The following is a 23,500-nucleotide window of genomic DNA, read 5'->3' as shown; positions in this document are numbered from 1 at the left end:
ATGTGGGGGACGGTGGAGGTTGGTGTATGCTGAGCACTGCAACTCTGCAAGATGCCAATTCCACGTCCACAGCAGCTCCAGCCTCTCCCGGTTTAGTCTGACTCTGTGACTGACCAAGGGCAGGTTTTGGCAACTGGTCCTGTGACAAGTCAGTGAACGGCCTGATGCATTCTGGTCCCTCAAGTGAGCAGTGAACATGAGAAGACAAGGCGGCCAGGGAAGTGGGGTGGGTGGGAGGTGGGAAGAGAAGGTGTTGGTAAAAGAAAATTACATCCTGAAAATATGAAAGAATAACATGAGGAAATGTTTCTTGTTGGATTCTGTTTATGGGAGGGCAGATAAAGCAATGAGTAGCTGTCCCAAGTAATAAGGGTATCTGTCAATCACTTCAATTTGATTGAAAGGGAACTGGAATATGTGTTTGGAAAGTACTGTTTCGGACACCACAAGTACGACAGACCCGACAACAGCAGCCAAGCAGTTGTATTTCCGGGTCTTGCTATACCAAGCCATTGCCCTCCAAGTCATGAGGAGTGCTGTAGTGATGTAGATAATCGCAGCAGGACCCTGTAGCCCACGCAGTTTGGGAGTTGTGAAATGATAAATCACAATCACTATGAAGCAAGACAAACACGCCAGCAGGAAATTGTCATTCTTCAGTTTGAAGGCCAGAGCGTACATGCAGTAGGCGATGCTGAAACAGATGATCCCAATGATGACATACTGATGTTTGAAAAGAAGGCACAGGTCACCTGCAAGGTTGAAAAAAAACAAGGATTTGCAAATACATGCTGCTACTTTCAGGACTCTGAAATATCTCAGAGGTCCTTCACACCCACCAGGAAATTCCCACACCGCCAGCTCCCACAAACACCAATGTGATAACATTTCATCATCATTGGGGCAACTGATTGAGGGATGGGCTGTTGAGCTGGGCATTGGGGAATACTTCCTTTGTGGAAAATTTCACATCCATCTGAACAGAGTCATAGAGATGTACAGCATGGAAACAGACACTTCGGTCTAAGTGGTCCATGCTGACCAGATTCCCAACCCAATCTAGTCCCACCGGCCTGCTAAACGCTTCCTATTCATAAACATCTAGATGCCTTTTAAATACTGCAATTGTACCAGCTTCCACCACTTCCTCTGGGAGCTCATTCCATTCACTCACCACTCGCTGTCTGAATAAGTTGTCCCTTAGGTCCCTTTTAAATCTTTCCCCTCTCACCCTAAACCTATGCCCTCTGGTTCTGAATTCCCCCACCCAGGGAAAAGACCTTGTCTATTTACCCCATCCATGCCCCTCATGATTATTATAAACCTCAATAAGGTCACCCCTCAGCCTCCGATGCTCCAAGGAAAACAGCCCCAGCCTGTTCAGCCCCTCCCGGTAGCTCAAATCCTCCAATCCTGGAAACGTCCTTGTAAATCTTTTCTGAACCCTTTTAAGTTTCACAACATCTTTCCGAAAGGATGGAGACCAGAATTGCATGAATACAGGGGAACCTCAATTATCTGAATGTGAAGGGCTGGCACTATTTTGTTTGGATAATCGATTATTTGGAAAATCGATTAAATGCCTTTCCTCTGGGGCTCGGAGTTTTTAAAAGTCTGCTCCTTGTTCAGGATACTGCAGCGGAACACAGCACGTGAGGCTACACCACCTACTGCCCCCAACCCCATACAACACCACCCCCGCCCCCAACAACCCCCACCTCCAACACCGCGCCTCCGCCCCCAACCCCATCCAACACCGCCCCCAACACTCCCCTGCCTCAACAACCCCCCACCTCCAACACTGCACCACCGCCCCCAACCCCATCCAACATCGCCCCAACACTCCCCCGCCCCAACCCCATCCAACACTACCACCAACACCATCCCCCCAACCCCTTACAACACCGCTCCCACCACTGCACCCTCACCTCCAACCCCATCCAACACCGCCCCCAACACCCATGCAACACCACCTCCCGCCCCCAACCCTGTCCAATACCACCCCCTAACCGGGACAGTTGGACTGGACACCAACAAGACCGCTGCTGCAGCTGCCTTCATGGGGTTAGTCTCCAAATAGCACATGCGCACACACACACACAGACACATACACACAGCCACATACACAGACACACACACACAGCCACATACACAGACACACACACAGCCACACACACAACACACACAGACAGCCACACACACACACACACAGACAGCCACACACACAACACACACAGACACACACAGACAGCCACACACACAGACACACACACACAGCCACACACACACACAGACAGCCACACACACACACAGCCACACACACACACAGCCACACACACACAGACAGCCACACACACACACACAGCCACACACACACAGACAGCCACACACACACACACACAGCCACACACACAGACACACAGACAGCCACATACACATAGGCACACACAGCCACACACACACAGACACATACACGCACAGACACACACACACACACACACACACAGCCACAGTCATACAGACACACACACACAGCCACACACACATACAAAACCACACACACAACTTTTTACTGCAACTTTTTCTCAGGTTCCACCTTTGCCCTTAACAGGACAATGTTGGAGAGATTATCCGGGGAGCTCTAGGGAAAGTGTGGGGAGAGAGAGAGGGTGGGAGGTCAGTCATTTGGAGAAGGTGCTTGTTTAATCACTGTTAACAACGCAGTCACTGTTGGAAACACATCTCTGATGTAATGTTCCCATCGGAACCTCGAAATCTCCTTCAAATAATCCAATTTTCGGATATTTGGTATTCGGATAATCAAGGTTCCTTTGTACTCCAAAGTGGCCTAACATGACCTCCCAAATCCTACATTCAATACTCTGACTAATAAAGGAAAGCATACCAAACACCGCCTTCACTATCCTATCTACCTGCAATTCTACTTTCAAGGAACAATGAACCTGCACTCCAAGGTCTCTGTTCACCAACACTCCCCAGGACCTTACCATCAAGTGTATAAGTCCTGCTCTGATTTGCATTTCCAAAATGCAGCACCTCACATTTATCTAAATGCATGGGCAGGATCTCCATTTATTATCTCATTAGAAAAGGATTCCACAGACAATGCAGCATGAGGTTTATGCTCCTAGCTCTGGAGTGGGACTTAAGGTCCTATGTTCATGAGTCAAGCATAACACTGTGACCAGCTGAGCCACAACAGAATTACCATCAAGCATTGCAAACACCATTCAGTCACTCAAAATGTCTCATTTGATTTGACCCTGTTATAGAAAGACTTGCAATTATGTAGCCCCTGTCACCAAGACATTCCAAAGTGCTTTCCAACCAAGGAAGGCCGTTGCTGTGGAGTCACTGTTGTGAATGTGGAAGGAGTAGCAGTGAGCAGCAAGCTCCCAGAGTTGGGTACCTTGAACTATGATTACAATATGCAATCAGTCACCCAGAAGCTTATAGTATAGGTCCAGAATTCAGAGTTTGAAGTCTCAACACCAGCTAGGGAGCTAGTAATGAATTAAATACGTCTGGAGCAATAAACTAATGGTAAGTATAGAACTCATCTTCACCCTTTAGGGAGGGAAATCTGTCATTCTTTCTTAAGGTGACACCAGACCCATCACAATGTAATTGACTTTTAATCACCAGTCCAGCCAAGATGCTCAGTTGCGTGGGGATAGAAATTAAATGTTGATTGTAATCCTCTGAGATTGTAATGGTCTCTTTGTCCTCCTTACAGTGTGGAAACAGGCCCTTCGGCCCAACAAGTCCATACTGACCCGCTGAAGCGTAACCCACCCAGACCCATTCTCCTACATTTACCCCTTCACCTAACACTAGGGCAATTTAGCATGGCCAATTCACCTAACCTGCACATTTCTTTTGGACTGTGGGAGGAAACTAGAGCTCCCGGAGGAAGCCCACACAGACACGGGGAGAATGTGCAAACTCCACACAGAGAGTCATCTGAGGCTGGAATTGAACCCAGGTCTCTAGCGCTGTGAGGCAGCAGTGCTAATCACTGTGCCACCGTGCTGCCCTTTATTCTTTGTTATTAATTCACAGATGTGGGCATTACTGGCTAGGCCAGTATTTGTTCATCCTTTATTACTTCCCCACTGAGAGTATAGTGCTTTCTCAGTATCTAACTTCAAATTGTTTAGCACTGTTCATTCCTCACTCTGACAATAAAGGGTTTCCTCAGTTGTGATACTCCGATTTACAGACTCCTCAGTACTGACCCTTCAACACTGCAGCATTCCCCCTCCTAGCTTCTGACCGTCTGATGCTCCCACAGCACTGACCCTCTATTAATGCAGCACTCCCTCAGTACTGACTCTCTATCAGTGCAGCACTCCCTCAGTACTGATCCCCCAACAGTGCAGCACTCCCTCAGTACTGACTCTGTCAATGCAGCACTCCCTCAGTACTGACCCTCCAGAGTGCAGCACTCCCTCAGAACTGACTATCAGTGCAGCGCTCCCTCAGCACTGACCTTCTGACAGTGCTGTACTGCTTCATTATTGACCCGCCCACAGTGAAGCTCTCCCTGAGTACTGATCCTCTGACAGTTCAGCGCTCCTTCTGTACTGATCCTCCGACAATGCAGCACTTCCTCAGTACTGACCCTTCAGCAGCACAACAGTATCTTAATATCAACATTAGGAATATCAGCCTGGATTCTGTGCACAACCATACTGGAGGTTGAATCCTCTGATCTGAGCTCTAATTATTCTGGCAAATCAAAAAATGATCAGTTCATGTTTGAGTCATTACTCAAAGTCTTTTCAGTTAAAATTGGAACAATAATGGGATTTGTTCCTATTACAGGTAAACCAGATAACAAAACCTCTGGGTAATTGAGTGGGCTTGAGGAAATCTAATGATACCGCAGAATAAACAGTGAAAATGTAATGGGCATTAAATTTCCTAAGATCTGCGACTTTGACAGAAAATTTAAATCTTGGAAACACAGACACTATCGATGACACTTTTAAATGTCAAAGATACTGCAATCAAATCAGATCAGCTCCCTTCTGCCAAAATACTGTCATAGGTACAATAGGCACAACGGCCCTCTTTGTAGCTACCTTGTTCCCCTTGTGAAAATATTGGTGAGTCTCTAATAAAGCCAAATGTTCAGCGTATGGCTCAGTGAGGGAAACACATGAGATTTTGGGATGTAGACAGGAGAGATGGAGACTTGTTCATAGGAGAGGGTAATGAACCTGTAGACGGGTAATGTCTCCAGGGTCGTACCAGATCACAGGGCTGCTCACTTATAAGAGAGAGAAAACTAGTGATGGTCAGCATGCCTCAGGATAGAGAGTAAGGAGAATCCTGCAGGAATCGAACTCACGCTGTTCATGTGCATTACCAGCCAGGTGCCCAGCCCAAACCAACCCCCAATCAACCTGTACCCTCAGACCTTGAGCTTTTCAGCTCTGATTTCAAGCATCTGCAGACCTCACTTTCTCCCCTCAGACCTTGCGGCTTGGTAATGGATTCTCCAGGCCCGTGATCTGCACTTGCCTCTTGAGCTGTTGTAACTAGAGCGTTCATTGCCAGCTGCCACCAGGTCGCGTGTCTCACCTGCAGCCGAGAAGCTGAGCCCTGCTGACAGGCGGAGGGAGAATTCGTTTCCACGGTGTCTCTGCTGCACTGCAGCGATGAGAACGATAATCGGCAAAACTCGGAGCAATGCCTTCGTTGGATTCGGACGTGTTTCGGGTAACCCAAACTCGAACCGCAGCAGCAGAGCCAGAACATAGGGAACCACAAACTGAAGTCAAAGAGGAGACCATTCAGTCCACAACTCAACATATCGAACACCACCGGCTCATATCAGCATTTGACTTGGTGCTTTGGGTGTATGTATCTAGAGTTTGCATTCAAGTTTTGAACAGAGACAGACTTTAACCTCACACCTTTAATGCATTGCCTGAGCTGAGATGGCACCTGTTGATGGAAAACCTGAAGTTATCTTTAGAAAGTGACTGAAAAGAAGTTCTGGGATTTGAAATGAGCAAACCCATTCTAAAAGATGAAAGACTTAATCTAGGTTTATCATTTCGGTTACGTGACATTATAGTCTTTTGCTATAAATTCTGTCTCTTATGGTCCTGCTTCACAAACACCTGAAAGAGCAGTGCTCCGAAAGCTAGTGTGCTTCCAAATAAACCTGTTGGACTATAACCTAGGGTTGTGTGATTTTTAACTTTGTACACCCCAGTCCAACACTGGCTTCTCCAAATCATGATTCTGCACACAAGTTCAATTCTCAGTGCCAACTGCTCAGACGTTTCCAGGAAACGGGTGAATGAAAGTCATTAGGACAGCCTGACATAAAAACAGGGACTGCTTGTACCAGACTGAGGGGAGGTTTAATAAGGGTTTCTATATTAACTATGTTATGCTGACTGGCGTAACATACAGAGTGGGGATAAAAGCATCTTTTCAGAATGGCAGTGGATGTCCACAACTACTCACATTATACATTAACAATCTGGACAAAGGACCATTGTTCATAAGTTTGCAGGTGACACAAAGATAGGTGGAGGGACAAGGAGTGCTGAGGAAGTGGGGAAGCTGCAGAAGGATTTGGGCAAGGTAGGTGAGAGGGCAAAGAAATGGGAGATGGAATACAGTGGGGGGACATGTGAGGTTATGCACTTTGTTAGGGAGAATAGAGGCATAGACTATTTTCTTCAGAGAAAAGGCTTTGGAAATGTGAAGTGCAAAGGCACTTAGGAGTCCTAGTTCAGGATTCTCTTAAGGTTAACATGCAGGTTCAGTTGGCAAATGCAGTGTCAGCATTCATTTCAAAGGGGCTAGAATAGAAGAGTGGAGATATACTGCTGAGGCTCTGTAAGTCTCTGGAATATTGTGAGCAGTTTTGGGCCCTGTATCTGAGGAAGGGTGTGCTGCCAATAGAGGAGTTCCAAAGGAGGTTTACAGGGGTGATCCCAAGGGTTTGTCAGATGGGGAGCAGTTGAGGACTTTGGTTCTGTATTCACTAGAGTGTTCGACGTTTCGAGCATAAGCCCTTCATCAGGAAGGGCTTATGCTCGAAACGTCGAATTCTCTATTCCTGAGATGCTGCCTAACCTGCTGTGCTTTGACCAGCAACACATTTGCAGCTGTGATCTCCAGCATCTGCAGACCTCATTTTTTATTCACTAGAGTGTAGAAGGATGAGGGGAGATCTGATTGAAACTTACAGCATACAAAGAGCATTGGACATGCAGGAGATGTTTCCATTAGTAGGAGAGACTAGGATCCATGGGCACAGCCTCAGGTTGAAGGGACAACCCTTTAAAACTGAGATGAAGAGGAATGTCTTCAGCAGATGGTGGTTAGTCTACGGAACTTATTGCTGCAGGGGACTGTCATGGCTAAGTTATTGAGTGTTGTTAAGACAGAGGTAGATAACTGTTGATTGGTAAGGGGATCAAGGGTTAGATTAGATTCCCTTCAGTGTGGAAACAGGCCCTTCAGCCCAACAAGTCCACACCAACTCTCTGAAGAGCAACCCACCCAGACCCATTCCTCTACATTTACCCCTGACTAATGCACCTAACATTATGGGCAATTTAGCATGGCCAATTCACCTGACCTGCACATCTTTGGAGTGCGGGAGGAAACCGGAGCACCTGGAGGAAACCCATGCAGACACGGGGAGAACGTGCAAACTCCACACAGTCACCAGAGGCTGGAACTGAACCTGGGACCCTGCTCCTGTGAGGCAGCAGTGCTAACCACTGAGCCACCGTGGATTATTGAGAGAAGGCAGGAGAATGGAGTTGAGAAAATGGCAGAGCAGACTCAATGGGCTAATTCTGCTTCCATGTCTTATGGCATTATGATTATCTATACGTTAGCCTATGCAACCAACACCACAATTTGGGTTCATGTTGAGTCAGGTAGAAGTTTATTAACAACTGACTTTAAATGCTAATATCACACTCACATATACAGCCTAGCTTATAGGCATTTTTAATCAATATATTCAGAGGTGTTATGATGCACTGCTAGAATGGGTAGGACTTGATCCCGTTTCCAAGGTCACACTACCACTGCATCACAAGAGCCTCTTTAATCTGCTATATGGACTTGGATTATTATGTCACTGAATGACTGAAAGTAAGATAGAGTCTCCATAGTAGAGTGTCTCATGTAATGATGCCACCTAGCTGACTGTAAAGTGTTTTATTGACATCTGTGCAATTACGCAACAAAAAGATGATTCCTGTGGCTGAGGAATTGATTTTGAGTTATTATTACCAACCAGGACTTTTAGATTAGATTACTTACAGTGTGGAAACAGGCCCTTAGGCCCAACAAGTCCACACTGAAGCGCAACCCATCCAGACCCATTCCCCTACATTTACCCCTTGATCTAACACTATGGGCAACTTAGCATGGCCAATTCACCTAACCTGCACACTTTTTTTGGAGTGGGAGTAAACTGGAGCACCTGGAGGAAACCCACACAGACACAGGGAGAATGTGCAAACTCCACACAGTCAGTCACCCGAGGCTGGAATTGAACTTGGGTCTCTGGCACTCTGAGGCAGTAGTGCTAACCACTGTGCCACCGTGCCACCCTTTGTGCTCCATGGGCTGATTGTATTTCTACAAATTGTAAAACAACTTTTATAGCCTTTAGTGAAACCCTCATGACTTGCTTCTTGTGAGTTATCCAATTCTGATGCCAAGTCACAGAAGGAGATATTAGGATTGGTGAACAGCGAGCGAAGAGGTGGAATTAAGGACTATTTTAAAGGAGGAGAGTAAGGCATTGGGAATTTGGAAGAGCTTAGGAACCAAACAACTGAAGGCGGGGGCTGCCAAGGGTGAAAGGTTGAAAATCAGGGATGCTTATTAGCATGGAGTTGGGAGGAGGTATGAATGTGATAGTGTGTGTTGAGAGGCTATCAGTAATTTAAGTAGATGGTCTTCTCTCTGGCTGTGATCAGGAAATGTGACTAGTCCCTGGGAGCATCCTTGCCAATGTCATAGCTCCCAGTTCTACTGCTGGCCTGAACTGCCAGTTCACCATCTTCTCGGGTGAGTGTGGAAGCTCCAATGTTTTCCAGGTCACTATTCCTCCTTTGTGGAGCTACTGAAGAGGTCTGATTGAGGTGGACAAGACAGGGAAAGGTTTGGTAAAGGTAGACAAGGAAAAAGGGGGTGGGTGTTGATTGTGGGGGGGGGGGGGGTCAGATGTGAGAAAGAATTTCCTTGTGTAGTTACTGCTTGATGGAACTCACTGCTGGTGAGCGTGAATGATTTCAAAAGGAAACTGGATGGGACTTTGAAGTAAACAAATTGTGAGCTGAGAGTGACACTGGTGGGCTTTCTCTGCACCCAGCTGTCACAGACTCCATGTGACAAAACGACCACCTCTATGGTTGCTATAAACATACAAAGTTATGAATTAAGGCCACTCGGTCCCTCGATCCTGTTCCACTGTTCAATCTCATTTGGCGGCACCTCCCGGATCATCTTTCATTCAAGCACGACAGTATCTCCCTGTGATTCAGATCATTTATCACCGTTGGTTATGGGATCTCCTTGTACCCAAATGATCATTCCTCAAACACGAATGACACGATTGAAATCCACTGTGATGCCATTCTTACACAACCCGGTTTATGTTTAAGAGCTAACGGAGATCAAGCAATGCAGGAATTTTTAAAACTGTTTTATCCCCATTTTTTTAAGCAACACCTCGCACTCCCCAGTACCCAAGTCTGTCACCCAACGGGAATATAATTACACATTTACATTTCAGTATTAAATGATCAGAAAAAAAAATACTGCTGCTGCTGCGATTGTATCTTGCATCCTGGCTGAGATTTAACCCTTATTGTGGCTGGGAATGTTTCACATTCTTGTTGCCTGCTGATATTGCCCTGTATTCACGTCGCGACAATGTTTCCGGGTGTAAATGGAAGTCAGCGATTGGAACAAGCTCCCAACACCCGGAGTTCACAGTTACCTTGACAATTTCCATGAGATTTCAGGTCCCAACTCTCACTTCGAACTGCAGACTTATCCGAGTTCATTGCTCGAAAATACTTGCCATAGTAACCGTAGCAAATGGGAAATGTTGGTCAACCATTGCTTATTTATGACCTTTGATGTTAGATTTTGAATGAATTAAAACGTAACCCGCTCATTATTTTATCAACAATGTGCGTATTTATCTCATCGTTGCGTCAGTGGATGGACTCTCACTTGTTAGGAGGTCCAGCGTGACGAGGAAGGACCAATGCAGCATTCTACAAAAGAAATTAACTCAATTGGTTTAGGAAACATGCAGCTGGTGTAAGCACACCAGTACAGCATGGGATCAATGCATCATTCCAGAGAAAGGACCAAAGTAGTTGTAGGAAGCAGCACAGCTGTTGTTACAGGAACGAGCAGTGCAGTTTATTATGGGCAGGACTAGTGCAGCATGTTCTCGGAAGGATCAATGCAGTTGTCAAGGGAAGGTCCAATGTAATTATTACGTTAAAAGCCAATGCAGTTGCTGCAAACAAGATCAGTACAGCTGATGGCAGGATAGACCAATGCTGTTATTATTGGAGCTGTAAATCAGAAACAGAAATTGGTGATACTGCCAGACCTGCTGAGCTTTAACTCTGATTTCTCTGCAAAGATAATGTTTCTGGGAAATGCTAACACTGCTCTCTCTTTAGATGGTGGCAGACCCGCTGAGCTTTATCTTTGCAGAGAAATCAGAGTTAATGTTTCTGGGAAATGTTAACACTGCTTTCTCTCCAAAGATGGTGGCAGACCTGCTGAGCTTTTCCAGTACTTTCTGGTATTTGCAACTTATTACTTTATGCCGTTTTTTGCTCTCTCTGCCCCAGATTGTTTCCTGGTGATTTACAGTCCTCATTGCAGTGAAATATCGTTACCCATTGTCCACAAAGTTAAACATCACAATACCGAGTTATAGTCCAACAGGTTTATGTGGAAGCACTAGCTTTCAGAGCACTGCTCCTTCATGAAGTGGTTGTGAAGCAGGACATATTGATAAATTCTGTGTCTAATGGTCTTGAAACTGAAAATGACATAATTAACTGATATTTTGGCAGAATGGCTGACTGGAATTCATTACAGAAATGGTGATTGAGGTGGTGGTGGGGGGGGGGGGGGGGCGATCCTACAAACTAATGTCATCAAGATGACAAACAAGAGGGAGCTAAGGATAGATCCTTGTGGACACCAGCAGTAATGGTGCAGGAGTGGGAAGTGAAGCATCACAAATGATTCTCAGGCCATCCCTGGAGAGTTGAGAATGGGAACAGGTGCGTGAAATCCCAGCCATCTCATCCACAGTGACAAGGAGGTCGGTGTATTCTTTGTACCTTGTACATGGTGAAGTGGATAAGCCAAGTCGAAACATTTAAGGAATGGCTTGCAGACAATAAGCTTACAGTTGTCTTTAGGTTGCAGATGTTCACATACAGAAAGTATGTTTTATGTTTAGGAGCGAGAATTAGATGTAGATAGGATGTCATAGGTTATGGACAATAGGAGCCATGATTTGGCAGAGATAGTATTGGACTGGGGTGGGTAAAGTTAAACATCACCCAACACCAGGTTATAGTCCACCAGGTTTATGTGGAAGCACTAGCTTTCTGTGCACTGCTCCTTCATTAGGTGGTTGTGAAGCAGGACCAATTGATAAACTGTGTCCACAGAAATTCTGTGACAGTACTGAATAGCAGGGCAGACTTAATAGGCTGAATGACCTTTTTCTATTACTGCGGTTCAACTCTAGAGGTTCTCTAGAGTTCTCCTCCTAGGGTTTTGTTACATGCCTGAGGTATTTCTGGATGAAACAGAATCAGGAATAGCCTTACATCCCATTGAGCTTGTTCAGACTTTTAATTAAATCACGGTTGATCGTCAATCTAAACATCATTTTCCACACTATCTCCATAACCCTTGACGTTTTAAATATCTAGAAATCTACCCAGCTATCTTGAACATGCTCAATGATTGAACCTTCACAGCTCTCTCTATAGTAGATATTTCCAATCACCCTGAGTGAAGTAATTTGTCCTTTCTTCAGTTTTAAGTAGCCTACCCTTTTGTTCAGATTGTATACGCTGGTGTTAGACACACTGCCCAGGGCAAAACAGTTTCTCTATATTCACACCTGTAAGAATTTAGTAAGTTTCAATGGGGTCTCTCTCCAACCTTAAAGCTCATGCAGACCCAATCTCCTTAAACGATACAAATACAGGAGGCCATACAGTCCATTATGCCCGTGCTGGCTATTTGAATGAACAGTCCATTTTAGTGAGGCTGTCTCCCTCCCACCCCCCCCCCCCCCCCCCCAACCTCAGTCGCGCAAATGTCTCAACAACAAATTAATAAAGGATTGAAAGTGACAGGAAGAACAAACTTCATGCAGCAAGTGGTGAGGGTCTGGAATGCAATGCCTAAACGTGTGGAGGAGGCTGGTTTAATCAAATCATCCAAAACAGAGTCATCTGGAAAGAAATAATGTATCGGATTAAACAGAGAGGCAGGACACAATGGCATTGCATATATTGTTCATTCAATAAGCGGGTACTGTAACATCAGGTGCCTTCACTTTACCAATGCCCTTCCCCCCCCCCCTCCCCCGAGCTTCTCAACTGTCCATTTTCTTCGAAACAATAATCTCCACTGTCCCTGTTGATTTTTTCAGGAATAAAAATGTAAAATGTGATTATAAAGGTGTGGATATGATGGTAATGTACTAACCATCATATCCACATCTTTGTATGGATTGTATTCCCTCTCAATACATCAAACTGGGAAACCAGTTTGTGTCCAAAAAAGAGAAAATGCTGGAAAATCTCAGCAGGTCTGGCTGCATCTGTAAGGAGAGAAAAGAGCTGACGCTGAGTCTAACTGACCCTTTGTCAAAGCTCTGACCAGCTTTGACAAAGGGTCAGTTAGACTCTAAACATCAGCTCTTTTCTCTCCTTACAGATGCAGCCAGACCTGCTGAGATTTTGTAGTATTTTCTCTTTTGGTTTCAGATTCCAGCATCTGCAGCAATTTGCTTTTAACCAGTTTGTGTCCACTGTCAGTGAATGGAGTTCTATTTGCACTGATGGTAACTCTCCATGGATCAGGGATTCTTTACAAATCTTTGTGCAACCATCTTACAATTAGATCCAATAATGGGAAGCCACAAAATTCAACTGCACAACTAGAAGCAACATTCAATTTATTACACAAATGAAGCAGGATACCTGCTCAGTAATTTTATATAATGTAATAAAATATTAAAAAGAATCAGTTGGCATAGTCTTTCCTTGAAATGACCAAGCTGTTTGATCAGAGACACTGGGAGATTGTAGGGAGCTGACTGTCTTCTTCAGCCTATGATTCCATGACACTTTCTGTCGTGCTGCTAGTCACGGAGCCAGTGACTGTTGACCTCCAGGGTGTAGCTACCTGCAATCTTTCACGAGATCCAAAGGCGGTGTTCACTAGAAGTCAACATTGTAACACAAACAAAGAAATTAGGAACTGAACGTCAGAGCATCTATAGATATGGGAACAAACAAACACTCTCCACAAACTTACTAAGGCTTACAAACAAAGAAAGCAGATATGATATGGCAGCAGTGTGATAAGGTCACAAAATTCTGTTCTGAATTTCTTCAAGGTAGCCCATGCTATAAGTAAGGGAGAGACAGTGTGTAGTGGTACTATCACTGGACTAGTATTGCAGAGCTGCAGGCTTATGATCCAGGGACAAGGATTGAAATCCCACGATGGCAGATGGTGGAATCTGAATTCATTACATTCTGCATGTAAAAAAGAACTTGTTCTAATTCTTTAGACTGTAAGAAGAAAATTCAGCTGATACATTAATGTCCTTTAGGGAAGGAAATTTGCCATCCTTACCTGATCTAGTCTAGATGTTACTCCAGACTCTTTAAGCTGTTTTAGAGGACAATTAAGAGCCACTCAGCTCAACAAACAAAAGTCTGAAGATGGGTCATATCGAACTCAAAACGTGAACTCAGTTTCTCTCCACACAGATGTTGCCAGAGCTGCTGATTCTCTCCAGAATTTGCTGATTTTAGAAACAATTGCCAGCATCCACAGTATTCTGCTTTTATTGAAGTGAAGAGGAACATTCTGCCACCTGAGGGTGCCCATTCTTGAGAAGGACCAAACACAGAAGCCAGAGTGCTGCCAACTAAAGCCAAGACTAACATGAGGCTGAATAAACTATTGGATAGGATAAGATAGCCTTTGTACGAACTTAAATACAACTACCTTCCAAATTACAGTGAACACATCAGCACAGCACTAGTACATAGCATCAGCTGCTCTCTGCGTTTCAATGTTCAATGTCTAAAATCTAAAATTCTGGGGGAGTCTGGAATTCTCCTTGAATAATATCCAAACTCTCACACATAGCAATCAAAACGCTCACGTTTTCAAAGACATTACACGGTGAAGGAACTGCTTCACACACAATAGTGACAGTGACAATGCAACATCCTTCCAATCACTGTCAACTGAACAAGCACTGCATTCAATATCACATAATAATTAAATGATTCAGCACAGAAGGACCTTCAGCCCATGGAGCCTGTGTCGATTATTTGGCAGCATTATCTATTTAATTCCACACCATCGCTCTTTCTTCACAGTCCTGTAACATTTCTCCATGAGTATTTATTCAATTCTTTTTTGAAAGTTACGACTCAACCTGCTTCAATGCTCTTTTCGAACACCACATTCCAGGTCACAACTGGCACCAATAAAATAGTTATTATTCAGTGCTCTTTTTGTGCCGGTTACCTTAAATCCTCTGGTTACTGACTCCTCTGCCTTATAAACTGCTTTATCATATTTAATACCAACACCAGTCCCCAGCTGAAGGAGGTTACCTCATCTGTTACCAAAAATATCAAATAAACATTCTGAGTATACTCTGTGAGACATCAACCCCTGCAAGTTCCCTCCTAAGCCCCACACATCATCCTGACTTGGAAATATATCACTGCGCCTTCTCAGTCTTTGGGTCAAAAACATGGAACTTTTTAAACAGCATTGTGGGTGTCACTATACCCCAAGGACTGCAGCAGCTCACCAACAGCTGGTAGAGATGGGCAATAAGACCAGCAATACCCACCAATATTTTCAAATGTTTGCTACTTCTCAATAAAATGATCTATTCAGCCAAAGTTTATGATGTAATAGATGTCCATTCAGCCTATTGTGTTTATGCTGCCTCTCTGCTGGGACAATTGAAATGTGACCTCGCCATTCACCTACACATGTCTTCCCCCGATTCAACTAATTCTACAAAGTCCCCTTCAAACAAACAACAACCTCTGCCTCAATCACTATATCTGTGGTAAAAGATTCTTAACCTCCCTCTACACACACTGACTATTTAAAATAATGTCACATTGTCACTGAACCCCCAATTGCAGAAATAACCTTCAAATCTTTGTCTGATTGATCGAGTAAGAACATTCTGCACAACCCTTCTCAGTTTATGCAGGTGAGGTGCTAGAAAGCAGAGTTGATCAGTGCCAGCTATTACCTGCAGAGACGCTGCTGATGTCCCACATGCGTAGACCTCCCTTCTGACCTCCGAAACAGTAGAGAAATGGAGAGTCTGGACAACAAGCTGCACAAAACACCACACCCTGCAAACAGACAAGGGCACTGTTACAGGTCTGAACCTCCAGTGCAAGTTCATTCAATAACTTAAACTTATCCGTGTAATCACCCTGCACCCACCCCATCAAGTCGATCACTCTGCGTCACCTCCCACACCCTGTCCCACCAAAACCTGGTCCAGCACTATCTCTGAACCTGTGCAAGAACAGCGTTTGCTGCCCCACCATCACTGCAAGTTCCACCAAGAGCAGAGATTGGGATTTTATTGTACTGGAGCTGACAGACACATTAATATCAAACTGTAAAGTTTGAAATAACTCCCTCTGTCATGAAAACAAACTGCAAAATACATACACAGTTCAGCAGCTGATTAACAGCTTTAACCTGGAGTTGCAGCGACACAGAGACACACAGAATCAGTTAATGTGCCCAAGCAACAGGCACTGCCATCAGTGGCATCCTTCACAGCAGTTCAAATGTTGTGCAAATCGAGTGTATATATGTGCATGCTCTATTTGTATTAATAGCTGATACTAAACAGAGAAAGATTTGGGCAGGGGTTCTTTTGGCACAGTGGTAGTGTTCCTCCTTCTGGACTAGAAGGTCTGGGTTCAAGTCCCACCTCAGGAAGTGATGGGTGGTGCATCATAAGATGTCCAAACTGGTTGATTAAAACAAGAACAACCAATTTTGCCCTGAGAGAGGACCATTCTGCAGAAGGAAATACCAGCCTGAATTTACATAGCACTGAGGGCTGCAGATATTTCCCTTACCATTCAGATGTTGACCTGATTAACACGTTGCTGGTTCTTCCCTTCAAGCCTATTCTCTCAGCTTTTCAGTCACTTACCATTTTCATATCCCTGGAATGGACCAAGCTGGGTTTGTTCCCCAAAATGTCCCAAACCTTCACGTGTTTATCAGCAGATGATGTTACCAGGCAACCTTGGATTTGGCTACTGAGCTCCAAACCTGAAGAAACAAATTGAATTTGAAATTAAAGTGATGAATCAATGCTGTTGCTAGCAATCAGCTCTTGGAGTAATGATTAGGAATCCACAGAGGGAAATTAAATACACAGGAACAGGTCTAGAGCCCATTTTGTTATTCAGTGTGAGCATAGCTGCTCTGCACCTTAGTTTTATTTACCTGCCTGAGCTTCAGAGTGGAAATGGATAATTCACAAAAAATATAGAGAGTGAAGGAGGATTTCAACTTAAAAGATAATTCAAACACATACTTTACCAAATAGAATTAAATAGAGGCTTTAACATCAATAAAACCTTGCCTACCTCAACAGATCCCGAGGAACTGATGCACAGTAGCAATAACACGGCAAAGCCTAGAGACATAGAGTTGGATGTAGGGCCACAGCCAGGACTGGGCACCAGACCTGTTCATCTCAACTAAACATCCATCAATAATAGGGTTTCTGACAGGCTACTGCTTTAAGACCTTGAGCAGGAAATTTATTCAAGCTATTTTATTGCAACTGTTCTTTATTGCTTTTTACTGTGGGCACCTTCATTCCAAATCGGTTTTGCCGATGGGCACAGCACTGTGGCTGGCACCGACAATTCCCTATTGTGAAGGAGAGTCAGTGGGAGGGGCAGGGTGCCTGATCAAAACCTACTACAACCATTACAATATATGAATGGTTACCATTTCCCAAATTTTACTGACTTCTGTCACACTTGTTCTGTACTCTGTACATGTGTAAATCTGTGCCTGGTGAGAATCCATGTCATAAAGCACAGAAACATGGAAAATAGGTGCAGGATAGGCCATTCAGCCCTTCGAGTCTGAACCACCATTCAACATGGTCATGATTAATTATGCAATCTCAGCATTCCATTCCTGCCCTCTCCCCATACCCCTTGATCCCTGTTTGGACATTTTATGATGCACTACCCATCACTTCCTGAGGTGAGGCTTGAACCCAGACCTTCTAGTCCAGAAGTAGGAACATTACCACTGTGCCAAAAGAATCCCTGCCCAAACCTTTCTCCGGTTAGTATCAGTTACTCTTACAAATAGAGCATGCACGTACATACACTCGATTCGCACAACATGGACCATATCCAGCTCCCCCTTAAAAGTCCAACATCTACTGATTCACCATTTTCTCCTCTACTGGTCACATCCTCAAAAATTTCCAGAAGATTTATCAAGCATGATTTCCCTTTAGTGAATCCATGCTGACGAGGACCTACATTTTAACAAACTGTTGGACATGGGCATCAAATCTCAACCATTTACATCACACTGAGAGGACTGGGCTTGGGCTGACACTTTATCAATAACATTGCTCTGTTAGGAGGAGTGACGCTGAAGCATTAACAATCCGTCCCCTTCTCTCTCCCATTGTGTGAATCTGCCTGTGACGTAGGTTAGTGGTGTAAAATTGCACAGAAGCCAGAAGAGCAAGATTCGTCAGTGTCTTAACCAATTGGTCTTGATCAACACCAGTCATTACTTGCTTTTTGAATTACTGGGCTCAAATTCAAGACTAGATTCAGCTATGCAACAGTGACTCTGACTTAAAAGTTGCTCACAATAGAATGAAGAAGACTAAAGAAAAGGAAGAAAATTTCATGGAGATGTCCTTTTATTTCATTCAGGGGTGTAGGTGCTGCCATCCAGGCCAGTATTTATTGATAAAATTGAGAAGAACTTTGGAAAGTGCGGCGCTGTTGAACTGCTGCAGTGCATTTGCTGTTGGTACTCCGTATGCTGTTATAGGATTTTGACTGCGCATCACTGAGGGAACTTTATTATATTACCGAGTCAGAATAGTGTGTGACTTGGAGAGGACCTTGCAAGTGGTGGTGTTCCCTGTACCTGCTGCCTCCATCCTTCCAAACAGCCCAAGGTTTAGAAGATGCTGGCTAAGGAGTTTTGATGAATTTCTACACAGCATTGTGCAGATAGTACACACTGTTGCTACTGAGCATTGGCAATCAAGGGAGTGAATATTTGAGGATGTACAGCCCATGAAGCAGGCTGCTTTGTCCTAGATGGCATCCAGCTTCTTGTATACTGTTGGAACTGGTTTGTGTTTTGTAGATGGCGGACAGGTTATAGATGGGGAAATCAAGTGTTATTAGGAAAGGGTGGGAAAGTGGATGTTAGGATTGTCAGATCAGCCAGGATCCTATCAAATGACAGAGAGGCCAAATGGTCTATTCCTGTTCCTATTTCTTATGATATGCTATATTTCAGGTGCAGATTCAGACTCCTCTTAAATGAGGTGAGATTTTTGCTTGAATCAAACTGGGCTATGAATTCCAGACAGCCATCACCTTCTGCATGAAATTGGTTTTCACATCCCCTCTAATCCTTCTATCAACCACTTTAACTCTGTTGTCTCTGGTAACAGATCTCTCTACTGAAAGAAAAACAGATTTTCCCTGTCCATTCTGTCCAAACCCCTCATTATATTATACATCTCCATTAAGTCACCCATCAGACTCCTCTATTCTAAGAAAAACAACCCTAGCTTGTTCAATCTTTCCTCAGATCTGCAATCAAGTCTTGGCAATATTCTTGTAAATCTCTCTAGACCAGTTATGTCCTTCCTGTAACAAGATGACCAAAACTGGATGCAAATCTCCCAAAGTGGCCTCACCTGTGTTATATATAGATTAATCAATCCAGATTGGGACATGTCTGATTAATGATTGGACTACAGCTAATCAGTGCCAAGTGGTAAGTACTGCTATCAAATTTGGATAGCTTGCGCCAAACTGTTCACATTGAGTTTGAGAGTAGGGCTCCAGGGGCCAATGATACACACCATCATCAATTTTAAAAAAAAGGGGTTTACTCAAATTCAAAATATCAATGAAAAGATGAAATCAGCCAAGAACAAACTCTGTCACACTGCTCAGAAGCTGGAGCCAATACAGAGAAGAAACAGATCATTTGGTTTCTAAACTATAATCAGTTAATAAGGCATTTCTTACCTGTTACTTCGCCATCATGAGCTCTCAGTGTGAAAAGTGGTTTCTCTGAACGTGCATCTAAACAGTACACAAAACCGTCCTCTGTGCTGGCCTGAAAGATCCACAGTTAGTGTTAACCTTTAATTGGAAGAGATTAAAGCTCCTTAAATATTCCTTTCTGGAATTCAGCAGTAAACTCAATAACCAAACCATCAACTCTGATCTGTAAAGTCCCAATAGCACTTTTGCTTTCAAAAGCAGTGCTCCTTCAGAAACTAAGTCATCGTGCTAGGGACACAGGAGGTCACTGAGCACCTCAAACCTGGTCTGCCATCCAGTTAAATCAGGACTGATCTGGGACCTAACTCCATGTATCCAGCTTTGCTTCTTATCCACCTATATTTTTGCATAACAGAGATTGACCAATCTCAGGTTTAAAATTAACAACTGATCCAGCAGCAATTACTATATGCAGAGGAGTTGCAAATTTCTATCTCTGTGTAGAAACATTTCCGAGTTGTACTTCCAAATGGTCCGGTTTAATTTTTACACAGTGCCTTCCAGTCTTAAATTTCCCCAACCAGCAGAAAACAGTTTCTTTACATCTATCCTGTCAGTACCTCTTAATGTTTTGTAAACTCTGAAGAATTCCCTTAGATGTTTCTGAATTCCAGGGACTACAACCAGAACATGTGCAATCTCTCCTGGTAAGTTATCCTTTGGAGTGGAGGCATCATTCCAGTATCACATCCATTTCACTGATCCATAGCCTTCCTAAGGTGTGATGACCAGACCTGCTTATCAAACTTCAGCTGTGCTCTAGCAGGAACGGGTACACGATCCACAAATCTCTTTGGACCTCCGCTGTTTCTATTTTCTTATCATTTTGAAATCCAAACTGGATGGCCCACATTTGCCATAATTTTGGCATCCCTATCAATATCTCAATTTTATGTTTTCCAGTCACACTGCTCACGCTGCTGTCTCTATCCTGATGGGAGTGGTAAAACTAGATATATAGTTCTTCACCCCCCCATCACAATCATCAATACAGTGAATAGTTGAGGCTCCTTGTAGAAACCACTTGCCATATCCCATGAATTTGAGAGTCTGCCCATCCTTGTTCCCTGTAACTGGACTTCCAAGGTCCATACACAGCAGCAGCCGCAGAACCAGATGTCAATGCTTGGCACACTGATCGGCATGCATGGAAATTCCGAGCCGCAGCTACGGAAGAATGCTGCTGCCTGTTATCCCAACTCTCCTTTTCCTGTCACTCAATTGCCAAACCCAGACAAAATTTTGTCTTTAATTCCATGATCTTCAGCTTTCGATAATAGCTTCTTTTCAGGGTATTTATCAAACGCCTCCTCGAAATCCAAATGAACAAGACAATCCCCCCGTCCACTACTTTGGCTAGTTGGTTAAAAAGGTTGCAGTCGATTTGTTGAGGTTTCGCCCTGTCTTGCAATCCAGCAGCTGATTCCCAATCCTCTCCATAACTGGATTGCTTTCACCCTCTTCTATTGTTGACAGCCAATTCCCACATGGATCACAATCTCCTCCACTATCATTCACCCTGGCTCCAGGAAAGCAATAAACCACAAGGGCCTCTCGATCTTGCTGACACAGGATGCTGACATCCTGCTCATCACTACATCCCAGAAAATACCAAGTGATACATTGTTTCTCCTCTTTCTGCTATCGACAGCCTCCTGCTCCAAGGAGTCATGGTCTGCAATCTAGCTACACCTTTCCTCATCTGTATCCCACCATCCAGTACATCAAATCATAATTTCTTGAAAGTGGAGTCGCAGCTCGACAGGATAGTGAAGGTGGTGACTGGTATAGAACATAGAACAATACAGCACAGAACAGGCCCTTCAGCCCTCGATGCTGCACCGACCTGTGAACTAATCTAAGCCCATCCCCCCTACACTATCCCATCATCATCCATATCATTATCCAATGACTGTTTAAAGGCCCCTAAACAAGACTGTTTAATGTGGCAGAGTTGACCACATTAGCAGGCAGGGCATTCCACGCCCTTACCACTCTCTGAGTAAAGAACCTGCCTCTGACATCTGTCTTAAATCTATCATCCCTCAATTTGCAGCATTGCCCCCTCGTACAAGCCAACGTCATCATCCTAGGAGAAAGACTCTCACTGTCCACCCTATCTAATCCTCTGATCATCTTGTACATCTCTATCAAATCCCCTCTTAGCCACCTTCGCTACAATTAGAATAGACCCAAGTCCCTCAGCCTTTCCTTTTAGACCTTCCCTCCAGACCAGGCAACATCCTGGTAAATCTCCTCTGCACCTTTTCCAATCCTTCCACATCCTTCCTGTAATGGGGCGACCAGAACTGTACACAATATTCCAATTGAGGCCACACTAGCATTTTGTACAGTTACAGCATGACGTTACAGCTCCGGAACTCAATCCCTCTACCAATAAAACCTAACGCACCATATGGCTTCTTAACAGCACTATCAACCTGGGTGGTAACTTTTAGGGATCTATGTATATGGTCATCAAGATCCCTCTGCACATCCACACTACCAAGTATCTTTCCATGGACCCAGTATTCTGCCTTCTTGTTAGTCTTCCCAAAGTGAATCACCTCACAATTATTTGCATTGAACTCCATTTGCCACCTCTTAGCCCAATTCTGCAGTTTATCCAAGTTCCCGTGCAACCTGCAACGTTCTTCCACACTGTCCACCACTCCGCCGACTTTAGTGTCATCTGAAAACTTACTAACTTATACACCTATGCCTGCTTCCAAGTCATTTATTAAAAAATGACAAACAGTAGTCCCAAAGCAGATCCTTGTAACACAACACTAGTACCCGGACTCCAGGCTGAATATTTTCCATCAACCACCACTCGTTGTCTTCTTACAGAAAGCCAATTTCTAATCCAAACTGCTAAATAACCCTCAATCTCATGTCTCCACATTTTCACCAAAAGCCGATCATGTGGAACCTTATCAAAGGTTTTACTGAAGTCCATGTACACCACGTCAACTGCCTTACCCTTATTCACATGCTTGGTCACCTTCTCAAATAACTAAAGATTAGTGAGATATGACCTGACCTTGACGAAATCATGTTGACCATCTCCAATCAAATTATTGCTTGCTAGATGATAAATCCTTTCCAAAAAACCTTTCCTAAAACAGACGTAAGGCTCATTGGTCTATAATTACCTGGGTCATCTCCACTGCCCTTCTTGAAAAAAGGCACAACATCTGCAAAACTCCAGTCCTCTGGTACTAAACCTGTACACAATGATGACTCAAAGATCAAAGCTAAAGGCTCTGCTATCTCCTCCCTACCTTCCCAGAGAATCCTCAGATAAATCTCATCCGACCCAGAGAACTTATCTACTTTCACACCTTCTAGAATTGATAACACCTCCTAACTAACCTCCATCCTTTCTAGTCTAATATCTCGGATCTCATTCTTCTCCTTTACAATATTCTCCTTTTCCTGAGTGAAAACAGATGAGATATATTCATTTAGCACCTCTCCGACATTCACAGGGTCCACACACAACTTCTCACTTTTGTCTTTGGCTGGCCCTATTCCTACTCTAGTCATCCTCTTATTCCTCACATGCCTATAGAAAGTTTTAGCGCTCTCCTTTATTCTATTTGCTAAAGACTGCTCATGCCCCCTCCTTGCTCTTATTAACTCACTCTTTAAATCCTTCCTAGCTGATCTGTAACTCTCCATCACCTCATCTGAACCATCTTGTCTCACGCCACATAAGCCTCCTTTCTCCACTTAACAAGAGATGCAATTTCTTTAGTAAACCATGGTTGCCTTATCTTATCACTTCCTCTCTGCGTGACAGGGAC

At 44.0% G+C, this 23,500-nt stretch overlaps 2 protein-coding genes across 2 annotated transcripts in view; both read right to left on the bottom strand.

The window, feature by feature from the left end:
- Window positions 1-324: 324 nt before the first annotated feature.
- LOC132825042 (lysoplasmalogenase TMEM86A-like) lies at window positions 325-9,079 on the bottom strand. The gene is made up of 3 exons (XM_060840048.1): window positions 9,029-9,079; window positions 5,611-5,800; window positions 325-752 (listed from the first exon to the last, which is right to left on the bottom strand). The coding sequence occupies exons 1-3, from the start codon at window positions 9,077-9,079 to the stop codon at window positions 325-327; spliced, it is 669 nt and encodes a 222-aa protein (XP_060696031.1).
- Window positions 9,080-13,244: 4,165 nt separating this feature from the next.
- pwp1 (PWP1 homolog, endonuclein) overlaps window positions 13,245-23,500 on the bottom strand; it is a 44,887-nt gene continuing 34,631 nt past the window's right edge. The window contains exons 12-15 of the mRNA XM_060839261.1: window positions 19,653-19,743; window positions 16,538-16,659; window positions 15,608-15,713; window positions 13,245-13,526 (exon numbers count right to left, since the gene is read on the bottom strand). Coding sequence (XP_060695244.1) covers window positions 13,417-13,526; window positions 15,608-15,713; window positions 16,538-16,659; window positions 19,653-19,743 — 429 coding nt within the window. The 3' untranslated portion in view covers window positions 13,245-13,416. The remainder of the gene's footprint in view (window positions 13,527-15,607; window positions 15,714-16,537; window positions 16,660-19,652; window positions 19,744-23,500) is intronic.

This window comes from Hemiscyllium ocellatum, chromosome 19 (genome assembly GCF_020745735.1).
Source record: "Hemiscyllium ocellatum isolate sHemOce1 chromosome 19, sHemOce1.pat.X.cur, whole genome shotgun sequence".
Lineage (NCBI taxonomy): Eukaryota > Metazoa > Chordata > Chondrichthyes > Orectolobiformes > Hemiscylliidae > Hemiscyllium > Hemiscyllium ocellatum.
Note: the sequence above shows the minus strand (reverse complement) of the source record. Positions and strands in the feature narration are given on the sequence as shown.